Source organism: Procambarus clarkii, chromosome 22, assembly GCF_040958095.1.
Source record: "Procambarus clarkii isolate CNS0578487 chromosome 22, FALCON_Pclarkii_2.0, whole genome shotgun sequence".
NCBI classification, from domain to species: Eukaryota; Metazoa; Arthropoda; class Malacostraca; order Decapoda; family Cambaridae; genus Procambarus; species Procambarus clarkii.
The window spans coordinates 19,888,047-19,910,816 of NC_091171.1; the positions used below are offsets into that span (position 1 = coordinate 19,888,047).

A 22,770-nucleotide genomic window follows, 5' to 3' on the forward strand; every position below is an offset into this window, starting at 1 on the left:
CACGGAGGAGGAGACCAGGAAAGGCTATCCAGAGGAAGCGTCACCGAGTGTCCAGTGTCTTCGGAAGAAGACGAAGCTGTATATAATTGTGTAGTAATAATTCCTGTGTGTGACTTTTTACATATGGTGGTGGGAATATAAATATATATATATATATATATATATATATATATATATATATATATATATATATATAATATATATATATATATATGGGAATATACATATATAGTAGAATACTGGTGTATTTGTGTACCTCCCCCATTGTTTTAACTTGTGTTACGGAACACACCCCTTGAAAGCCTCCACTAACTTGGGGCCGGATACCCAAACTCTAATACCATCAGAGAAGAACCCAGTTGCGTCCCAGGAGGGCTGTAACATAATTGGCATCCCCCGCGGGATCCGACCCGTTGTCAAGTATGTTTGACAGGGGTGGTGATGTAGTGCAATCCCCTGTAAATAATTCCCCCTGTTTATAATTATTAGGACGTTATACGTCCTGTTCAGTGCAGTGTGATCACATGCAGTATTGGCGAGTGCGGTGCTCGGTGTGATCAAGTGCAGTATTGGCGAGTGCAGTGCTCGGTGTGATCAAGTGCAGTATTGGCGAAGTACAGTGCTCAAGTGAAGCGGTGTGTTAAGTGTTCGTGCACCACTTAAGTGACAATGGCGGAGAAAGTGACCATTGAAGATCTGGACGATGTTCAGGACTTTCTGAACAAGGAGGACTGTCTTGCCAGATTGAAATATCGGGGAAAGCAAGAACTTGTTCTAGTAAGTGCCTATCTGGAGATCAAAATACATGGAAGTGATTCCCGTGTTGAAATCTTGTCGAAGGTTCACAAACATTTGAAGGCCGGGGAGAAACAGGAAAGCGAGGCACAAAGTACAAAAGAAAGTGAGGTGGTAGCTTCCACTGAAAAGGAAGATAAAGGTAGTGACGGTGAAAGTGTTGCAGGTGAACTGAATATAAGTTTTCTAACTGTCAAAATGCGTGCCTTAGAAATAAATCGTGAGATAAAATGGAAGAAATTAGAAATAGAACGGGAAATTAAAGAAAAGGAAATGGAAATGAAACGTTTAGAATTACAAGAAAGGAAAGAAGAGCGAGAAAAGGAAGAAAGAAGAAAAAGAGAAGAGCGAGAAAGGGAAGAAAGAAAAGAAAGAGAAGAGCGAGAAAGAGAAAGAGAAGTACGTGAAAGAGAAGAAAAGGAGAAGGAAAGAAAACATGAGTTAGAAGTATTGCGATTAGGCGGTCAGAGGAAAACAACGGAAACAAGTAGTTTCGATCCGGTAAGGAATATAAAGATGGTCCCTAAATTCAACGAAAAGGAAGTGTTGAAGTTCTTCGCAGCCTTCGAGAAAGTTGCAGCCTCTTTGGATTGGCCAAAGGAGAATTGGGCCATCATGATACAGTCTGTCTTGACTGGGAAGGCCCAAATTGCCTACTCCACGCTGTCCCTTGATGACTCCAGTGATTACGACAAGGTGAAGAAGGTAGTGCTCATGGCTTACCAGTTAGTGCCTGAGGTTTATTGGCAGAAGTTCAGGAACCTAAGGAAGACCTCGAAGCACACGTTCACCTAGTTTGCGACCATCAAGGAACGGCTTTTTCAGGAGTGGTGTGCTTCTCGGAAGGTGAAGACAAAAGAAGACCTCGAGCAGCTCATACTGCCAGAGGACTTCAAAGACTGCCTATCAGGGGATCTGAAAACATACTTAGAGGAACAACCGGTGGAGACCTTACATGCAGCAGCCACTATGGCTGAAGAATACATCTTGACGCATAGGTCTTCCACTAGGTATGTCCCTAAGAATTACCCACGTCTGTTTGGAAAACCTCATCAAGAAGAAGAAAGACCCGTCCCACAAAGTGCTATGAAGACGCCCCCAAGTAGTCCCCGAAGGACTATTCCTAGACGTCCGAAACACCATAGTCCAAGGAGGAATGTAGTGTGTTGGACTTGTGGGCAGAAAGAACACATTGCTGCTATGTGTCGAAGCAGAAGAGGTAGCGGTCCACATAGGGAAGTGATGCTGATGGGTTGTGTGACACCACCAGTGGGAACCCAGTCTCTGATGACTAGTCAGGAAGGACCAGGATTGTTTGCCCCTCACACTTCAGGCGGGTATGTAACGAGTAATCATACTGGTAGATCAGTTGCAGTGCTCAAAGATAGTGGAGCAGCCCAGTCCCTGATCGTGAGAGACTCGTTACCCGAGGGAGTGAGTGTAGACGGGAGACAAAAGGTTGTCCTGGTTGGGTTTCCTATGACGCGGTACGTTGCCCCCTTAGTGCCGGTACATCTAGACTCACCTTACTTCAGCGGCACATGTGCGTTGGCAGTAGTTGATACCCTGCCTATAGCTGGGATTGACGTAATACTAGCCAACGACTTGGTGACAGGTTGGAACGACAATCATCTCAAGATGGTAGACGAGTCAGCCGGAGCAGCAAAAAGGTGTGAGGTAACAACAGGAAACAGTGGTATCCAGATACAGGCAGACGTACAATTATATAATATGTTTACTTCTTCCTCTACCCAACAGATCGAGAGCATTCTAACAGATTCTGCTGATTCTTCTCCCGACAAGAAACATGAGGTTATGGTGACAGGAGCGACTGAACAAAAGGAGAGGCCTCGTGTAAAAGTACCCACGGATACCCAAGAGTCTGGAGTGACGGCCGATGAGTACTTGCGGTATGGCAAAGTACAATGTTTACTGAACTGGCCAGTAAACCGGCCAGAGATTCCCCAGACGTCAGAGGTATGTGAGGTAGGTGCACAGGCTTTAGAGCGCTCTTTGATCCAAGCCAGGCTAATGGAGATCGCCAGCTATGGACGTGATAGGCTCATGAAGCTTATTCCTAAATGTTTCTTGGCGGTATTTTGTTTAATTCTTATGTGTGTTCTAAGTAAGGACCAGTGGACGACCCGACAGATGATGGCTCCTATGAACATCGTGAAGAGACCCCAGGGATTAGAGACTTGCACGTGAGTGTTGCAGTCGAAGAAGGGACCTGGAAGGTGATGGTGGGTACAGGGAGTGGGAGAAATGATATTATGAGTGACTGTTTCCGACAGGTTGACACCCCCCGCGTGATTGCCGAGTCTGGATTCAGCATTATACGGAACGTTGGTCGACCTGACGGTGGCAGAGCGAACGCCATCTTCAATGTACAAGCAGCCCTCTTGGGACTAGGTGTGGACCTAGTAGACGGTTATGCTGTAACAACTATCGCTGTTACTCCAAATTATCAGACCCCCTGTATTCCAGGTTCCCGTCTCCCTGAAGGACTACCGAACCGGTATAAGAAATGCTGTCTGCGACCATCCACCAGTGGTGCCACGACACAGGGAGGTGTCGATGCACCCCAGATTGCACTACTGCCGAATCTTACTAAAGACACGTGAGATAATTATGTCGCTGATTACCATCTCTGTGAGGTTGTGAGGTTGTGGGAGGTCACATCAGGCAGGTCATTGCCTATGATCGTCAAGTTTTTCTTGTGCCAGAATCTCCCATTAGGGCAGTTTTGTGGAAAAGACATCCTCGCCACACCAGTCCATTGTTTATGTGAGTCCGTTTGGAGTTGTACCAACATACTAATTTGGTTTGTTTTCTTTTTAGTAGAAACCCAAACCAAATTCTTTTTGGTGGGGAGGTGTTACGGACCCGAGTCCATCGTCGGAGCACGGAGCAGTGACGACAACGCCATCTGTGAGTCCATTCCCGAAAACCCCACGACATGGACAACGCCATCTAGTGGTGACGAGAGATGCCGGCAATTAGTGCTGGCTGCCTGTCCTAGTCAGCTCGTGACGTAGCCGCTGCTGACCTCTGGTGAGGTGGCGCTTAGACCGTGAACGCCATCTATGGAGCAAATAGGTGGACGTTTCTGTCAAAGCTAGTAAGTGAAGTTTCCTAGTGGCCCCAGGTAGTGTCCCCAGTACTGATGACGTGTCTGTTTGCAGAGTCAACCTAGGACGGTTGGGAGGTACATGGAATCAGTCTACCCAAGGCAGCCAAGGTCTCTTCACCAGTCAGCTTTGTAGAAGCTGTGAGCCACCCCCGGACGAACTCTACTGAGTGTATGATTGCCTGCCTGAGGAGTGGCAGTAACGGGATTCTCTGTATCCGGAGCTGGCTGGTGGAAGAGACCATCCACTGAGGTGACGACCGAGGAGGGTGACCAGCGAGTCACATGAGGCTCCTGCCTAGGGCTCGCATCCCTAGTATTAGTCGAGGAGTGGCCTGACAGTGAAGCTGACTAGTACCTGCAGCTACAGGCTGGACCGTGGTTGTAGGCCATCACGACGAGGCACCCAGTGGGATTGTGGTTTGGCTGGCCTGTGGCCAGGGTGGATTCATCGTGGGTTCTGGGCCACGGAGGAGGAGACCAGGAAAGGCTACCCAGAGGAAGCATTGCCGAGTGTCCAGTGTCTTCGAAAGAAGACGAAGCTGTATATAATTGTGTAGTAATAATTCCCGTGTGTGACTTTTTACATATGGTGGTGGGAATATAAATATATATATATATAAGGGAAAATACATATATATTAGAATACTGGTGTATTTGTGTACCTTCCCCATTGCTTTAACTTGCGTTACGGAACACACCCCTTGAAAGCCTCTACTAACTTGGGGCCGGATACCCAAACTTTAATACCATCAGAGAAGAACCCAGTTGCGTCCCAGGAGGGCTGTAACAAGTAGTCATGGTGGTACTGTAGTAGTCCTGGTGGTACAGAATGGAACCAGTGAAGAGCAGAGGTGCCATAGGCACAATCAGAGAACACTGTATAAACATCAGAGGTCCATGTTTGTTCAACACCCTCCCAGGAAGCATAAGAAATATTGCCGGAACAACCGTGGACATTTTCAAGAGGAAACTAGATTTATTCCTCCAAGGAGTGCCAGACCAACCGGGCTGTGGTGGGTATGTGGGCCTGCGGGCCGCTCCAAGCAACAGCCTAGTGGACCAAACTCTCACAAGTCAAGCCTGGCCTCGGGCCAGGCATGGGGAGTAGAAGAACTCCCAGAACCCCATCAACCAGGTAGTAGTCCTGGTGGTACTGTAGTAGTCATGGTGGTACTGTAGTAGTCCTGGTGGTACTGTAGTAGTCCTGGTGGTACTGTAGTAGTCATGGTGGTATTATAGCAGTCCTGGTGGTACTGTAGTAGTCCTGGTGGTACTGTAGTAGTCCTGAAAGTACTGTAGTAGTCATGGTGGTACTGTAGTAGTCCTGGTGGTACTGTAGTAGCCCTGGTGGTACTGTAGTAGTCTTGGTGGTACTGTAGTAGTCCTGGTGGTACTGTAGTAGTCCTGGTGGTAGTGTAGTAGTCCCGGTGGTACTGTAGTAGTCCTGGTGGTACTCTAGTAGTCCTGGTGGTACTGTAGTAGTCCTGGTGGTACTGTAGTAGTCCTCGTGGCAGTGTAGTACTCCTGGTGGTGCTGTAGTAGTGCTGGTGGTACTGCAGTAGTCCTGGTGGTACTGTAGTAGTCCTGGTGGTACTGTAGTAGTCCTGGTGGTACTCTAGTAGTCCTGGTGGTACTGTAGTAGTCCTGGTGGTACTGTAGTAGTCCTGGTGGTAGTGTAGTACTCCTGGTGGTGCTGTAGTAGTCCTGGTGGTACTGTAGTAGTCTTGGTGGTAGTGTAGTACTCCTGGTGGTGCTGTAGTAGTCCTGGTGGTAGTGTAGTACTCCTGGTGGTGCTGTAGTAGTCCTGGTGGTACTGTAGTAGTCTTGGTGGTAGTGTAGTACTCCTGGTGGTGCTGTAGTAGTCCTGGTGGTACTGCAGTAGTCCTGGTGGTACTGTAGTAGTCCTGGTGGTACTCTAGTAGTCCTGGTGGTACTGTAGTAGTCCTGGTGGTACTATAGTAGTCCTGGTGGTACTGTAGTAGTCCTGGTGGTACTGTAGTAGTCATGGTGGTACTGTAGTAGTCATGGTGGTACTGTAGTAGTCATGGTGGCACTGTAGTAATCCTGGTGGTACTGTAGTAGTCCTGGTTTCAGTTTAGTAGTTCTGGTGGTACTGTAGTAGTCCTGGTGGTACTACAGTAGTCCTGGTTTTCAGTGTAGTAGTCCTGGTGGTAGTGTAGTAGTCCTGGTGGCACTATAGTAGTCCTGGTGGTGCTATAGTAGTCCTGGTGGTACTGTAGTAGTCATGGTGGTACTGTAGTAGTCCCGGTGGTACTGTAGTAGTCCCGGTGGTACTGTAGTAGTCCCGGTGGTACTGTAGTAGTCCTGGTGGCAGTGTAGTAGTCCTGGTGGCAGTGTAGTAGTCCTGGTGGTAGTGTAGTAGTGCTGGTGGTACTGCAGTAGTCCTGGTGGTACTGTAGTAGTCCTGGTGGTACTGTAGTAGTCCTGGTGGTACTATAATAGTCCTGATGGTACTGTAGTAGTTCTGGTGGTACTGTAGTAGTCCTGGTGGTACTGTAGTAGCCCTGGTGGTACTGTAGTAGTCCTGGTGGTACTGTAGTAGTCCTGGTGGTACTGTAGTAGTCCTGGTGGTACTGTAGTAGTCCTGGTGGTACTGTAGTAGTCCTGGTGGTACTGTAGTAGTCCTGGTGGTACTGTAGTAGTCCCGGTGGTACTGTAGTAGTCCTGGTGGTGCTGTAGTAGTCCCGGTGGTACTGTAGTAGTCCCGGTGGTACTGTAGTAGTCCCGGTGGTACTGTAGTAGTCCTGGTGGTGCTGTAGTAGTCCCGGTGGTACTGTAGTAGTCCCGGTGGTACTGTAGTAGTCCCGGTGGTACTGTAGTAGTCCTGGTGGTGCTGTAGTAGTCCCGGTGGTACTGTAGTAGTCCCGGTGGTGCTGTAGTAGTCCTGGTGGTACTGTAGTAGTCCCGGTGGTACTGTAGTAGTCCCGGTGGTACTGTAGTAGTCCCGGTGGTACTGTAGTAGTCCTGGTGGTAGTGTAGTAGTCCCGGTGGTACTGTAGTAGTCCCGGTGGTACTGTAGTAGTCATGGTGGTGCTGTAGTAGTCCTGGTGGTACTGTAGTAGTCCTGGTGGTAGTGTAGTAGTCCCGGTGGTACTGTAGTAGTCCCGGTGGTACTGTAGTAGTCCTGGTGGTAGTGTAGTAGTCCCGGTGGTACTGTAGTAGTCCCGGTGGTACTGTAGTAGTCCTGGTGGTGCTGTAGTAGTCCTGGTGGTACTGCAGTAGTCCTGGTGGTAGTGTAGTAGTCCTGGTGGTGCTGCAGTAGTCCTGGTAGTACTGTAGTAGTCCTGGTAGTACTGTAGTAGTCCTGGTTGTACTGTAGTAGTCCTGGTGGTAGTGCAGTAGTCCTGGTGGTAGTGTAGTAGTCCTGGTGGTGCTGTAATAGTCCTGGTGGTGCTGTAGTAGTCCTGGTGGTACTGTAGTAGTCCTGGTGGTACTGTAGTAGTCTTGGTGGTACTGCAGTAGTCCTGGTGGTACTGTAGTAGTTCTGGTGGTACTGTAGTAGTCTTGGTGGTACTGTAGTAGTCCTGGTGGTACTGTAGTAGTCCTGGTAGTACTGCAGTAGTCCTGGTGGTACTGCAGTAGTCCTGGTGGTACTGCAGTAGTCCTGGTGGTACTGCAGTAGTCCTGGTGGTCCTGTAGTAGTACCAATAGGAATACTACGCACCGCCGCCATCTTCAGTTTGATAAAATCGATCTTTATCTATATGAATAAAGTTGAAAATGTTCGTTTGTTCAAAATCGCTAATCTCCGAAAGTTCTTCACCAATTGCTTTGAAATTTTCACACAAGGTTCTATTCGCATCCGAGCGCGTTTTTATATACATACTATATATATATGTCACGTCTGTGACTGGAAAAATAGCATTTTTTTTAAACTGTTTTTCATGGGTTTTTCATGTGATGGAAATCTTCGAAACCTCTTTACCGATTGTTTTGAAATTTTGACACAACGTTGCATTCGAAAAGGAGCATGTTTTTATGTACCTACTATATAGATGCCTCACCTGTGACAGGTAAAAACATGTTTTTTTTTTCAAAGCACCATCTGTTGCACAGAAGAGCAACCCACGCTATACTAAATATGTTACGATTTCATGTCAATGTTTCTGATTGCACCGATAAAGTTAATTTTCATAGATTTTGGTTTATTTTTATTCTGATTTCATTATTTTGTGAGACATTGCATTGGAATATAGCTGTGTTGTTTACCATACCGTTCATTTCGTGATTAAAAGTATAGATGCCACACCTGTGACTGGTAAATCCATGCTTTTTTTTTTAAACAGCGCCATCTGTTGCATTTAAGTGCAACATACGCTATACTAATTATGTTACCATTCCATTTCAGTGTTTCTGATTGCATTAATAAATTGAATTTTCATAAATTTTGATTTTTTTTTTTAATTTCGATTGAATTATTTTGTGTGACATTGTGTTGGAATTGAACTGTACAGTTTACCATAGCGTTAATTTCGTGAGTATAGTTTATTTTTTTAGATTTTATAATTTCTTTTTTTAACTGTTCTTATTTTTCAGTGATGGGAACATCATATCATTTGATGTTCGCAATTTTCTGATGGGAACATCAGACCATTTGGTAATGCATCGGACAAGGGAATGGGGAATTGTAGGGAGGACGAAGGAACGGGAGTGAGGGATGGTGGGGAGGACGAGGGGACAGGGTAAAGGGTAATGGTAGGGAAGATGAACGGATGGGGGCGTTGGGGATGGTGGGGATGAGGGGACGAGGGATTGGAGAATGGCGGGGAGGACAAGAGGGACAGGAGAGGGGGAATGGTAATGAGGATGATGGGACGGGGGAGTGGGAGATGGTGAGGAGGACGGGGGAGTGGGAGATGGTGAGGAGGACGGGGGAGTGGGAGATGGTGAGGAGGACGGTGGAGTGGGGGATGGTGAGGAGGACGGTGGAGTGGGGGATGGTGGGGAGGACGGTGGAGTGGGGGATGGTGGGGAGGACGGTGGAGTGGGGGATGGTGATTTCCTTCCATAATGACATGGGACGGGGGAATGGTGGGGAGGACTTGGAGACAGGGAAAGGTTGCTGTGTCCACGCGTTGCTGAGCCACAGCAACGCGTGTCCGGGTACAGCTAGTTAGAAATATAACAGTTGGCCATTATTTTTCAGCGTAATTCAGTGTGGTTTCACATATTTGGAGTTTTAAATTACTTCGTGTTATGTGGAAAATATGCAAATAAGGGAAAACGGATATATGTTATATTTTGCCGAAATTGACCTGCAGTTTGAAAAATACGATGCCAATGTTAAATATGACTCTTGACTATTATTGCTGAGTGTAATTGCACATATTTGGAGTATGGTGAAGAAACAACAACAACAAAAGAAAACGGGTCCAAAGGCTGACTCCTATATATCATGTATGGGGCGTCTGATGTGTGATGTTTCCTTCCATAATGACATAATTGACGTACATCAACGCTAAATAGCCTATCTTAATTTATTGTATTGAAAACATTTCCATTTTAACTTTCATTTAACCCAACGGAGACAACATGGTCGAGTAACGTTTAATCAACAAAGGATCATCCCTAATTGATTGTTACATCAATGCGTTTTGCCCTGTGGTTGCTCAGGAATTAGAACATTGGGGCTCAATTCATGGATACATTTTGCCTCACTGACTCTTGTACGCTTCACGAGTCGTTCCTCAGCATGGAATGGATTGTGTAAGAAGCCAACACGAAATAAACCACCAAAATGAACACAAACTAGGTAAGTTGAGACTCAGAAAACACCTGGGTAAACATTATTTTGGGAAAAGGCTCGTTGATTTATAGAATAAATTTCCGATCAACTTTATAGACCAAGGAACGCTGGATTGTAAGAGGAAAAGGTTAAACAAATACATGAGTGAGTTTGGTTGGTTGGGTATGAGAGCTGTCTCACTTAAGTCAATAAACCTTGGGCAGTTTGCGCTGTTTCAATGTTCTTAAAATGAGTGAGTGAACGTGCGTGTGTGTGTGTGTGCTTAAGAGGTGCAACAGCTGTTGGTTCGAGCTTAGCGTCTGGAATCCGACCTATGCAACTTAAATTCCGTGATTCAAGTTTTCACTTTTGTGTTTTAATGCATGTAAAGCGGGTTGCCATTGTGTAAACAAAGACTAAATTTAGACGTTCGGAGAGCCTTGCTATCAGTCATACGAGGAGATACGTTATCTCTGGTAAGCTTGGCAGGAGTGTGTGTGGCAGAGTGGGTACAGTCAGCTTTTTCACTGGGCGTATAAAGTGGGCACAGTCTTACAGTTTGGATTACTAGTGCCGGCGGCAGGCCACCACCACTCAAAAAGCCTCCACACGTACCTCACTTGGTTACTCCTGACTCAACTACACTTATCAACACCAAATATGAACCACGGACAATACTGAGTGTTGAACCCCACAAGATGTCGACGATCAAGAGCGACGCAGACGTGCTAGTGGGCGACGCCATGGTCCTGTTTCTGACCAACGACACCATTGTAAGTAAGAACCTCCAGCACACTCCTCCCAGGTTATTGTGTTGATTACGAGGTCAGGACCACGAGGTCAGAAAAATTTTCATCCATGTTAAAGCTTACCTGTCACCCCCTCCTATATTTTATAGTTTCCAGAACAACTTCTTATGTGGAACTCTGTCGAAAGCCTTTTTTAGGTCCAGATTAATGCAGTGAACCCAACCATCTCTTTCCTGTAAAATCTCTGTGGCTCGATCATAGAAACTGAGTAAATTCGATACACAGGATCTTCCAGAACGAAAACCATACTGTCTGTCTGATATTATAATATTTCTCTCCAGGTGTTCTACCCATTTAGCTTTTATTTGTTTTCCAATATTTTGACTATTACACTTGTCAATGATACAGGTCTATAATTAATGGGGTTCTTCTCTGCTGCCACTTTTGTAGATTGGAACTATGTTAGCCTTTTTCCACACATCAGCTACAACTCCTGTAAACAGGGATGTCTGAAAAATCAGTTGAAGTGGAATGCTTCAACTGATGTGTGTGTGTGTGTGTGTGTGTGTGTGTGTGTGTGTGTGTTTTCACCTAGTTGTTCTTGCGGGGGTTGAGTTCTGCTCTTTCGGCCCGCCTCTCAACTGTCAATCAACTATAACTAACTTACTAACTAATTTTGTTTCCCTCCCCCCACACACACACTCAGAAAGCAGCTCCGTAACAGCTGTCTAACTCTCAGGTACCTATTTACTGCTAGGTAACAGGGGCATCAGGGTGAAAGAAACTTTGCCCATTTGTTTCTGCCTGGTCTGGGAATCGAACCCGGGACACAGAATTACGAGTCCTGCACGCTGTCCACTCAGCTACCAGATCCCCCTTGTGTGTGTGTGTGTGTTTACTAATTGTGTTTTTTCGGGGGTTGAGCTTTGCTCTTTCGGCCCGCCTCTAAACTGTCAATCAACTGTTTAGTAACTACTTTTTTTTTTCCCCACACCACACACACACACACCCCAGGAAACAGCCCGTGACAGCTGACTAACTCCCAGGTACCTATTTACTGCTAGGTAACAGGGGCACTTAGGGTGAAAGAAACTTTTGCCCATTTGTTTCTGCCTCGTGCGGCAATCGAACCCGCGCCACAGAATTACGAGTCCTGCGCGCTATCCACCAGGCTACGAGGCCCCTGTGTGTGTGTGTGTGTGTGTAATTACCTAAGTGTAGTTACAGGATGAGAGCTACGCTCGTGGTGTCCCGTCTTCCCAGCACTCTTTGTCATATAACGCTTTGAAACTACTGACGGTCTTGGCCTCCACCACCTTCTCACTTAACTTGTTCCAACCGTCTACCACTCTATTTGCGAAGGTGAATTTTCTTATATTTCTTCGGCATCTGTGTTTAGCTAGTTTAAATCTATGACCTCTTGTTCTTGAAGTTCCAGGTCTCAGGAAGTCTTCCCTGTCGATTTTATCAATTCCTGTTACTATTTTGTACGTAGTGATCATATCACCTCTTTTTCTTCTGTCTTCTAGTTTTGGCATATTTAATGCTTCTAATCTCTCCTCGTAGCTCTTGCCCTTCAGTTCTGGGAGCCACTTAGTAGCATGTCTTTGCACCTTTTCCAGTTTGTTGGTGTGCTTCTTAAGATATGGGCACCACACAACAGCTGCATATTCTAGCTTTGGCCTAACAAAAGTCATGAACAATTTCTTTAGTGTGTGTGTGTGTGTGTGTGTGTGTGTGTGTGTGTGTGTATGTGTGTGTGTGTGTGTACTCACCTATTTGTACTCACCTATTTGTGCTTGCGGGAGTTGAGCTTTGCCTTTTTGGTCCCGCCTCTCAACAGTCAGTCAACTGGTGTACAGATTCCTGAGCCTACTGGGCTCTATCATATCTACATTTGAAACTGTATATGGAGTCAGCTTCCACCAAATCCCTGCCTAATGCATTCCACTTGTTAACTACTCTGACACTGAAAAAGTTCTTTCTAACGTCCCTGTGGCTCATTTGGGTACTCAGTTTCCACCTGTGTCCCCTTGTTCGCGTACCACTACTGTTGAATAGTTTATCCTTGTCTACCCTGTCAATTCCTCTGAGGATTTTGTAGGTAGTGATCATGTCTCCCCTCACTCTTCTGTCTTTCAGTGTCGTAAGGTGCAGTTCCCGCAGCCTTTCCTCGTAAATCATGCCTCTTAGTTCTGGGACTAGTCTAGTGGCATACCTCTGAACTTTTTCCAGCTTCGTCTTGTGCTTGACAAGGTACGGGCTCCATGCTGGGGCCGCATGCTCCAGGATTGGTCTTACATAAGTGGTATACAAGATTCTGAATGATTCCTTACACAGGTTCCTGAAGGCTGTTCTGATGTTAGCCAGCCTCGCATATGCCGCTGACGTAATTCTTTTTATGTGGGCTTCAGGAGACAGGTTTGGTGCGATATCAACTCCTAGATCTTTCTCTCTGTCCGTTTCATTAAGTACTTAATCTCCTATTCTGTATCCTGTGTCTCGCCTCCTGTTTCCACCGCCTAATTTCATTACTTTGCATTTACTCGGGTTGAACTTTAGCAGCCATTTGTTGGACTATTCATTCAGTATCTCTAGGTCATCTTGTAGCCTCCTACTATCATCCTCTGCTTCAATCCTCCTCATATTTTTTGCATCATCAGCAAACATTGAGAGAAACGAGTCTATACCCTCTGGGAGATCATTTACATATACCAGAAACAGTATAGGTCCATGGACTGAACCCTGCGGGACTCCACTTGTGTCGTCTCGCCAATCTGAGACCTCACCCCTCAAAGTGACTTGTTGTCTTCTGTTGCTTGGGTACTCCCTTATCCAATGGAGTACCTTCCCTTTCACTCCAGCCTGCATCTCCAGCTTTTTCACTAGCCTCTTGTGTGGAACTGTATCAAAGGCTTTCTGATAATCCAAAAATATGCAGTCTGCTCACCCTTTCTTTCTTGCCTGATTTTTGTTGCCTGGTCGTAGGACTTAATTAATCCTGTGAGGCAGGACTTGCCATCCCTGAACCCATGTTGAAGCTGTGTTACAAAGTTCTTTCGCTCCTGATGTTCCACTAGCTTTCTTCGCACAATCTTCTCCATCAGCTTGCATGGTATGCAGGTTAGTGACACTGGCCTGTAGTTCAGTGCCTCCTGTCTATGCCCTTTCTTGTATATCGGGACTAAATTAGCTGCTTTTCAAATTTCTGGCAGTTCCCCTGTTGCCAGTGATTTGTTATACACTATGGAGAGTGGCAGGCACAGTGCTTCTGCTCCTTCCTTTAGTATCCAAGGGAAGATTCCATCTGGGCCTATAGCCTTTGTCACATCCAACACTAGTAAACACTTCCTTACTTCCCCGCTGGTAATCTCAAACTCTTCTAGTGGTTCCTGGTTAACTATTCCCTCTCTTATCTCTGGAATTTCTCCTTGCTCTAAGGTGAAGACCTCCTGGAATTTCTTATTCAGTTCCTCACATACTTCCTTATCGTTTGTAGTGAATCTTTCTGCCCCTATCCTTAATTTCAATACCGGTTCCTTTACTGTTGTTTTTCTCCTGATGTGGCTGTGCAGCAATTTAGGTTGAGTCTTTGCCTTGCTTGTGATGTCATTTTCGTATTGTCTTTCTGCCTCTCTTCTCATCCTGACATATTCATTCCTGGTACTCTGGTATCTTTCTCTGCTCTCAAGTGTCCTGTTATTCCTATAGTTTCTCCACGCCCTTTTACTTTGCTGCTTAGCCAGCCTACATCTCTGATTAAACCATGGGTTTCTCATCTTCATTTCATTGTTTTCCTTTTGGACTGGGACAAACTTGTTTGCTGCTTCCTTGCACTTCTGTGTGATGTAGTCCATCATGTCTTGGGCCGTCTTTCCCCTGAGCTCTGTTTCCCATGTTATATCTGTTAGGAATTTTCTTATCTCCTCATAGTTTCCCTTTCGGAATGCCAGGCTTTTGTTTTCAGTAACCCTCCTCGAGTTCAATAATCCTTCTTCAACCATATACTCAAACGTCAGTACACTGTGGTCGCTCATTCCTACTGAGGCCTCAAAGCCGATTTCCCTTATGTCGGAGTCGTTCAGAGTGAAGACTAGGTCGAGTCTCGCTGGTTCATCGTTTCTCTCATCCTAATGGGTTCCCCTGACATGTTGGCTTAGAAAGTTTTTTGTCGCCACCTCCATTAGTTTGGCTCTCCATGTATCCTCTCCATGCGGTTCCTTGTTCTCCCAGTCTATCCTTCCATGATTGAAGTCCCCCATGATGAGCAAATGGGAGCTATTTCTACAGGCAGCAGAGGCTGCCCTCTCAATTATAGTGTTAACTGCCATGTTGTTGTTGTCATACTCTTGCCTTGGTCTTCTGTCATTTGGTGGAGGGTTATATATCACTGCTACTTTTGGTCCTCCCAGTGTCATGGTGCCTGTTATGTTGTCTGTGAAACCCTTGCAGCCCGGAATGACCATCTCTTTGAAACTCCATTCCTTTCTCATTAGTAGGGCCACTCCACCTCCTCCCCTTCTTTCCCTCTCTTTCCTTATTACAGTGTAGTCCTGGGGAACACCGTATTCGTTATGAGTCCTGAGAGTTTTGTTTCTGTGAGTCCGATTACATCTGGGTTCACTTCTTGTGTTCTTTCCCGTAGTTCACTTGCCTTGCTTGTGATCCCATCTATGTTCGAGTACATCACCCTGAAGCTGACTCTCTTCTGTCCTTTCTCAGATCCTATTGCTTTCCCTCTGTGTGTGTGTGTGTGTGTGTGTGTTCTTTATAATGTCTCTGTAGCTCATTTGGGTACTAAGTTTCCACCTGTGTCCCCTTATTCATGTTCCACCCATGTTAAATAGTTTGTCTTTATCCCCCATGTCAATTCCCCTGAGAATTTTGTAGGTAGTGATTATGTCTCCCCTTGCCCTTCTATCTTTTAGGGATGTGAAGTTTTGCTCTCGCAACCTTTCCTCGTAGCTCATATCTCTTAGTTCTAGGACTACTGTGGTGGCATACCTCTGAATCTTTTCTAACTTTGCGTTGGTTTTTGTGTGTGTGTGTGTGTGTGTGTGTGTGTGTGTGTGTGTGTGTGTGTGTGCGTGTGTGTGTGTTTCAGGAGGGTGACTGGTTAGCCACAATAATATGTCGTTTCTTGTAGGTCGGAGAGTTTCTACGGAAGGTGAGCAAGACGGTGTGGCGAGCAGACTTCTGGCTTCCGTCTGGTATCTCCTGGCAGGATCTCCAGAGCACTCAAGACCTTCACTTTCCTGAGTTCCGTGATGTTTGGATTTATCCGTTGTTATTCGGCTTAGTCTTCCTGCTCATCCAGCACCTGTTGGTGGAGCCCTTGGTGCTGGGCCCCCTGGCTCGGGCGGCGGGTATCAGAAACTGGCGGCCGCCTCCTCCTCAGCCCAATGCCTCCCTCGAGGTATTATTCTGCAAGCATGGGAGAAAAGTGCCAGAAGTGGTACTGCTGGAGGCGTTGCGAGCATCCAACCTGTCAGTACGCCAGGCCGAGAAGTGGCTCCGGACTCGGTACATTGCAACCCGTCAAAATAAATACAACTTGTTCCTGAACTCGGGCGTGATTGCCATCACGCACATCGTCTTCTTCATCAGCGGATGGCTGATCATGTACTCTAAACCCTGGGTGTGGAATATTACGTTGTGCTGGGAGGATTATCCGTACCACAACGTCGACGACGACGTCTGGTGGTACTACATGACAGTCCTCTCCTACTTCTGGGCCGTCTCCGTCTCGGAAATTGTCCATCCTCGCAGGAAGACGGATGGCAAGTTGAAGATAATAGTCCACCATGTGACAACAGTGATGCTCATGACTTTTTCCTGGATCTGCAACTTTACGCGCATAGGGACGGTGGTGTTGCTGGTGCACGAGTGCGCGGACATCCCGCTCCTGCTGGCCAAGATGTGCGTGTACGCCAGGAGGCAGAGAGCCGCCAACGTCCTATACGCCGTGTTCATGGTGCTGTGGCTCGTCACCCGGTGTGTGATCTACCCGTTCTGGGTGATGCGCAGCGTCTTTTTCGAGGCCACCACCTACATGTTCATGCCCTCGGCCTATATTTTCTTCGCTCTGTTGACCGCTGTTGGATTGCTCAACCTCATGTGGACGGTGCTCATCCTGCGAACTGTCATCCGAATTATACGAAAAAAAGGTCCTCTCAAAGAAGAAAGGTCAACAACGGAAATTGAAGACAATGAAGAAGTAAAGAAAGAAGAGTGAAAAACTAAATTAATTGACAATTTTAATCTTTGTTGTAATGAAAAAAGTAGTGTAAACTTGACGATATCCCACAAAGTGTACCACAGTGACCTTAAATTAATTATGTTCATGACTGTCCTCTTTTGGTCTATATTCCATGTTTACCATTAACTGATGATGAGTAAGACGCCTGACTTGTTTCTGTAGTGAGTCACTTGTAGACAACATTAATGTTTGACTCGTGAGCTTAATGACCAAAACAGGCAGGTCGTGTCACGGTGACTGGTGCTCACTGCTGAAAACTCTTTTTAAGATACCAGTTTTCACTTGGAATTTAACACTTTTTTATTGCATGATAATTCCCTTAAATTTGTCATAGAATAAGTCCCTCTCAGAGTTGCCACTTGTGAGGTCCCAGAGTTGCCACTTGTGAGGTCCCAGAGTTGCCACTTGTGTGGTCCCTCTCAGAGTTGCCACTTGTGTGGCTCATCCCAAAGGGACAGTCTTCAATATTTCCGCTGAAGTCAAAAACTGTATTTTCTCTTTTACAACTAATATTGTATAATATTGTTTAGCGCCTAGATAGGCCTAGGTTAGGTTAGGTGTTTTGGTTCTGTTGGTAATTATTCAAACCCATCTTCAATATATATACCCATGCAAGCTACGGCCGACTCCACACGCACATTCTTAAATTTAAACGTAGAGAGTAACCAAAACCATTATTGTCTCGAGAATACTTAAATAATTATTTATTTTGTAAAGTTTTTTTTAATAGTTAGGCCTAGAATAGGTGAGGTTATAGGTATTTTGGTTCTGTTTGTAATCATTTGTATTAGGTGGGTGAATCCTGCAACCCTTGTTCAGGCTGTGTTCATTTCATCCAGCGGCCGACCCCAAAGACACAGTCATCAATTTTAACGTGTTCATTCAAAATAGGAATTTTCTCAAATATAAAATAATGTTATTATATATATTAGTATATTGTGCACATTTAGGCTTAGGTTAGGTTAAGTATTTAGGTTCTTTTGGCGTTTATTTGTATTTGAAGTATGTGGATGAAGCATTTACAGAGTTGTGGTTCGAACAGAGGTCGTCAGCGAAGCACTGTTCGAGAAATGTTCAAACGCTATTAGTTGTGAATCATTTGTAAAGCATTTTTCATTCATAAACATAGACCGTCCTCATCAACAAACGCCAAACGTTCGTTAATCCAGCCGCCAATCTCCTGTCGATCATTTTTCAAACAGTTTTTCGCTGACGATCTCTGTTTGAATCGCAACTCTGTAAATTCTTCACCCACTTCAAATACAAATAATCGCCAACAGAACCGAAACACCTAAACTAACCTAACTATAGAGAGATCTCCAATAAATAATAATATTATTTTATGTGAGAAAAACTATTTTTAATACACAATATATTAATACTGATGAATGCGTCTCGAGGTCTGCCGCCGTTCAACGAGCCTCGCCCGAGGCCAGATTGAGTCCCCGCAGAATACACACACAGTTAAACAGTTGTCAGTGATCCCTCCCAGAGCCTCGTGTTTACACGTAGTATGAGTGAGTATTAATTTATTTAAGTGTTATTTATTCGATTGCAGTAGGATGCCTCTGCTCTAAAGTTGGGATAAATATATAGAGCCTTGAGCGGGACGTATCCCAGTATGGGATACACTAATGCCACGGCGTCTCGTCCTGTTGAATCATATGGCTCCAGGTTCTCATCATCATCTTTCCTAATTTTTCATTTGTAATTATAAGGAGAACACGCTAAGCCGGTAACTATTCTGCACTTGGAAGTGTTGAATAATTAAAGACTGGGAAGGGAGATATGAGAGCAAGGAGCGGGAGTACGAGGACAGGGTACAGGAACGACGCCCAGCCACCTGGGCCATCGGGCACGGAGCGCCGCGCCGCCCGCAAGAAGTGAGGCCTTCGCTCTCTGGAGGAAGCTGATGGTGGCGTTTGTCAAGGCGTTGATCAATGAGGTGATGCTCAGCCCTGGTTTACTATCATACGGCACTCGCCATCAGAGGCTGTTGGTGGATTGTGTGACGTCAGCTGGAGGATGTGATGTCGCCTGAGGTCCACAATAAACACGATGACAACACGTTTGTTTTCATTGACATCTTTTCCATTTGGTTTTATTCTAAATTGCAGATATTTTTAATTATTAGTATTTTTTAATTATATATTTATTCCTGTATTGTCTACTGATTTAGGTATGTAGCTTGTGTATTCCTAAGTTCAACCACTTGGGCTGGACGGTAGAGCGATTGTCTCGCTTCATGCAGGTCAGCGTTCAATCCCCGACCGTCCATGTGGTGAGGCACCATTCCTTCCCCCCCATCCCATCCCAAATCCATATCCTAACCCCTTTCCCAGTGCTATATAGTCTAATGGCTTGGCGCTTTCCTCTGAAAATTCCCTTCCCTTGTGTATGGTTTCGTTATTACCTAATACTAAAGAAACTGTTCATGACTTTTGTGAGACCAAAACTGGAATTTGCAGCAGTTGTATGGAGCCCAAATCTCAAGAAGCACATAAAGAAACTGGAAAAGGGGCAAAGGCATGCTACAAAATGGGTTTCGGAACTGAAAAACAAGAGTTACGAGGAGAGACCAGAGGCGTTAAACATGCCAAAACAAGATAATACAAGAAAATAAGGTGATATGATCACCACTTCCAAAATACTAACAGGAATCGACCAAATTGACAAAGAGAAATTCCTGAAACCAGCAACATCGCGCGCGAGCAAGAGGACACAATTAAAGCTAAGGAAACAAAGGCGCGGAAAAAAACATTATGAAGTTTTATTTTATATTGAAAAATAAATTATTCAGGAATTTGCAGGTGTTGGTGTGTATTTTCCAGGTCGCACACTTACAGAGCACAGCACGAGCGCAACCCAAGTTCTACCAAAGAATGCACTTCCGTGTGCCACGAGAGGTTTAGCGAGGAAGGTAGAAGGTAGATCAGACTGACAATGAAGAGTAGTAAGGACGGGGAAAAAAATCCAGTATGTCTTATTAAACCTCCGCTAAGGACAAGAGAGAGAGGAGGGCCGAAAGACCGAGGGATACGAGGATGGGGATCACTATTATGAAGGTGATCAAGGACCCGCCATGTCAGGTGAGTGTATATGGAAGAGGAGCAGAGAGATCAGTACAGGAAAGTGTGCGAGTGTGAGAGTCTACACGAGTCGGTTCGCACAAATTCAATAAATACAATGTAGAAGAGAGAGAGCAGAAGGTTCTAATAGGCGGCCTCTGGTAAGATGGTAAGACCATCGCACCATTGGACATGTCTACAATTAAAATCAGTGAAAAGGAGCTCAACTCCGGTACTGAGTCTAGGAGGTATTTCAGATAAAGAAGAGAAATTGGAAAATGTGGAGGGAGATAAATGGAACAGACAGTATACCACTTATTCTTAAAGATATGAGCAGTAGTGGAATGAATGGTTGGTCAAAAAAGAAAGGAGGATAAAATGAATATCGTTCTGGATCAAAAGAGCATTAGAGTTGTGTGTAAGAAGGCCAGCTGGAGGGGACAATAGAAAGGCAGAACCGCGGTAGTGACCAGGATGACCACCAAAACATCGGCTTCCGGAGACAGACACAAAACTGAAAAAACTGAGATCAAAAGATATAATCATTTAAAATTGGAATAAAAACCATGTATAAATAAATAAATATGTTTATTCAGGTAAGGTACATACATACAAGTGATGTTACATTAATGGATTGATATATAGATAGAGCTAGTACATACAATGCCTAAAGCCACTATTACGCAATGCGTTTCGGGCAAGAAAAACATTAATATCTAGAACTTAATACTAATTGAGCATAAAGAATAAAAAGTGTTGAAAACAAATACAAATAAAGATAAAAAAAAGGGGGAACATGACTGAAAAAGCAGCACAAATACAATAGGTTGACAAACAGTGTTGATTAAAAAAAATAATAATAAAAAAATAACAGACATGGGTTGACAATAAAGGAGTGAGGTGGGTTACAGGGAATTTATTAGGTAGTGTTTAGTTTTTATCTTAAACTGGTTGAGAGAGGTACAGTCTTTAACATGGTTGGGAAGGTCATTCCACATTCTGGGTCCCTTGATTTGTAGAGCATTTCTAGTTTGATTAAGTCGTACTCTAGGAATATCAAAACTGTATTTATTTCTGGTGTGGTGCTCATGGGTTCTGTTACAACCTTCTATGTAGCTTTTGAGATCAGGATTGGCATTACAGTTCAGCGTTTTATATATGTATAATACACAAGAGAGAATGTGCAGTGACTTAATATCTAACATATTCAGAGATTTGAGTAAGGGTACCGAGTGATGTCTGGGGCCAGAGTTGGATATTGTCCTAATAGCAGCTTTGTGTTGGGTAATAAGAGGACGTAAATGATTTTGGGTAGTAGAACCCCAAGCACAAATACCATAGTTGAGGTATGGATAGATGAGGGAGTAATAGAGAGTAACCAGGGCAGGGCGGGGTACATAATATCTGATCTTAGAAAGAATGCCAACAGTTTTTGAAACTTTTTTTGATACATTTAGAATGTGACCCTGGAAATTCAGCTTGTGGTCGATGAGAACGCCAAGGAATTTGCCATCTAATTTGTTACAAATTTGGGTATTGTTTATTTTGAGATTTATCTGATTAGAGGATTTATTGCCAAACAGAATATAAAACGTTTTGTCAATGTTAAGGGTGAGTTTGTTGGCAGTTAGCCAAAGATGGACTTTCTCTAGCTCAGTATTTACTGTGGCATTTAGAGCAAGGGGGTCAGGACTGGAGTAAATGAAGGTTGTGTCGTCAGCAAATAGAATTGGTTTGAGGTGTTGGGAGGCATTTGGAAGGTCATTAATGTAGATGAGAAAGAGGAGAGGGCCAAGTATGCTGCCCTGAGGAACACCAATGTTGATGGGTAGGGTGGGAGAAATTGTATTATTCACAGAAACATACTGGAGCCTGTCAGTAAGATAAGATTTGAGGTATTGCAGGGAGTGTCCTCTGACTCCATAATGATGTAATTTAAGAAGAAGGTTTTGATAGTTGACAGTGTCAAAAGCCTTACGCAGGTCCACAAATAACCCAACAGGAAACTCCTTTTTATCAAGAGCTGCGTGAATTAAGTTAATCATACTAATAAGTGCATCGTTAGTGCTTTTTTTGGGTCTGAAGCCATATTGACAAGAGCTAAGTATATTGTGTTTGGCTAGAAAAGAGTAAAGCTGCTTGTAGATTAGCTTTTCGAATATTTTTGACAAGTTAGGCAGGATTGATATAGGTCTGTAGTTGTTAACATCAGTGAGATCACCACATTTGTAGACAGGGGTTACTCTTGCTTTTTTTAGAATGTCAGGAAAGGTTTGGAGTTCAAGTGACTTGTTGAAGAGCAATGCAATAGCAGGGGCTAGAGATCTGGAGGCTTTTTTGTAAATTAAAGTTGGTATCTCCTCGAGGGCACTAGACTTAGTTTTAAGGGAAAGGATTATTTCATTGACATCAGTGGAACTAGTAGGCTTTAGGTACAGAGACTGTGGATAGTTACCTGTAAGATAGTCCTTAACATCAGTACAGGAAGATGGAATATCATTTGCAAGGGATGACCCAATGGAAGAGAAGAACCTATTGAACTCAATAGCAGAATCAGAGGCTGAAAGCTGACCAACGTTATTGGAAAGGAGTGTTGGTTTGTTATTTAAAATCTTCTTTGATCCCAATATTTGTGAAATTGTGCTCCAAGTTTTTTTAATGTTGCTCTTTATTTGGGTAAATTTATCTTCATAGTATTTAGTTTTGGCTCGTCTAATTATTTTAGATAGCAATAACGAGTAATTCTTTGAGAATTCTTTGGAGACTGTTCCTAGCCTATACTTCTTCTCAAGGTCATGTTTTTTGTTAATGGATTTAAGTATTCCCTTTGTAAGCCAAGGATTGTTAAGTCTTTTGCTTGTGACTTGTTTTGTAAGCATAGGACAGTGGGTGTTATAAAGGCTAAGAGTTGTTTGTAGAAAAGATTTCACTGCTAGGTTGATGTCCCCTATGTTACCTAACTCGGACTCCCAGTTGACATTATCAGCAGCAGTTATAAAATTGTTTATAGCAGTTTCATT

At 44.5% G+C, this 22,770-nt stretch overlaps 1 protein-coding gene across 1 annotated transcript; it reads left to right on the plus strand.

Annotated features, from left to right (window-relative positions):
• Window positions 1-10,151: 10,151 nt before the first annotated feature.
• On the plus strand, window positions 10,152-18,749 carry LOC123757625 (ceramide synthase 6). Its single transcript, XM_045741457.2, has 2 exons — window positions 10,152-10,447; window positions 15,570-18,749. The coding sequence occupies exons 1-2, from the start codon at window positions 10,373-10,375 to the stop codon at window positions 16,656-16,658; spliced, it is 1,164 nt and encodes a 387-aa protein (XP_045597413.1). The 5' UTR covers window positions 10,152-10,372; the 3' UTR covers window positions 16,659-18,749.
• Window positions 18,750-22,770: the final 4,021 nt, after the last annotated feature.

Excerpts from the sequence above, each read along its gene's own strand:
- LOC123757625 (XM_045741457.2), top strand. The coding sequence starts at position 10,373 with ATGTCGACGATCAAGAGCGACGCAGACGTGCTAGTGGGCGACGCCATG. Across the intron at positions 10,448-15,569 it reads TTCTGACCAACGACACCATT|GTCGGAGAGTTTCTACGGAA; the intron begins GTAAGTAAGAAC and ends CGTTTCTTGTAG.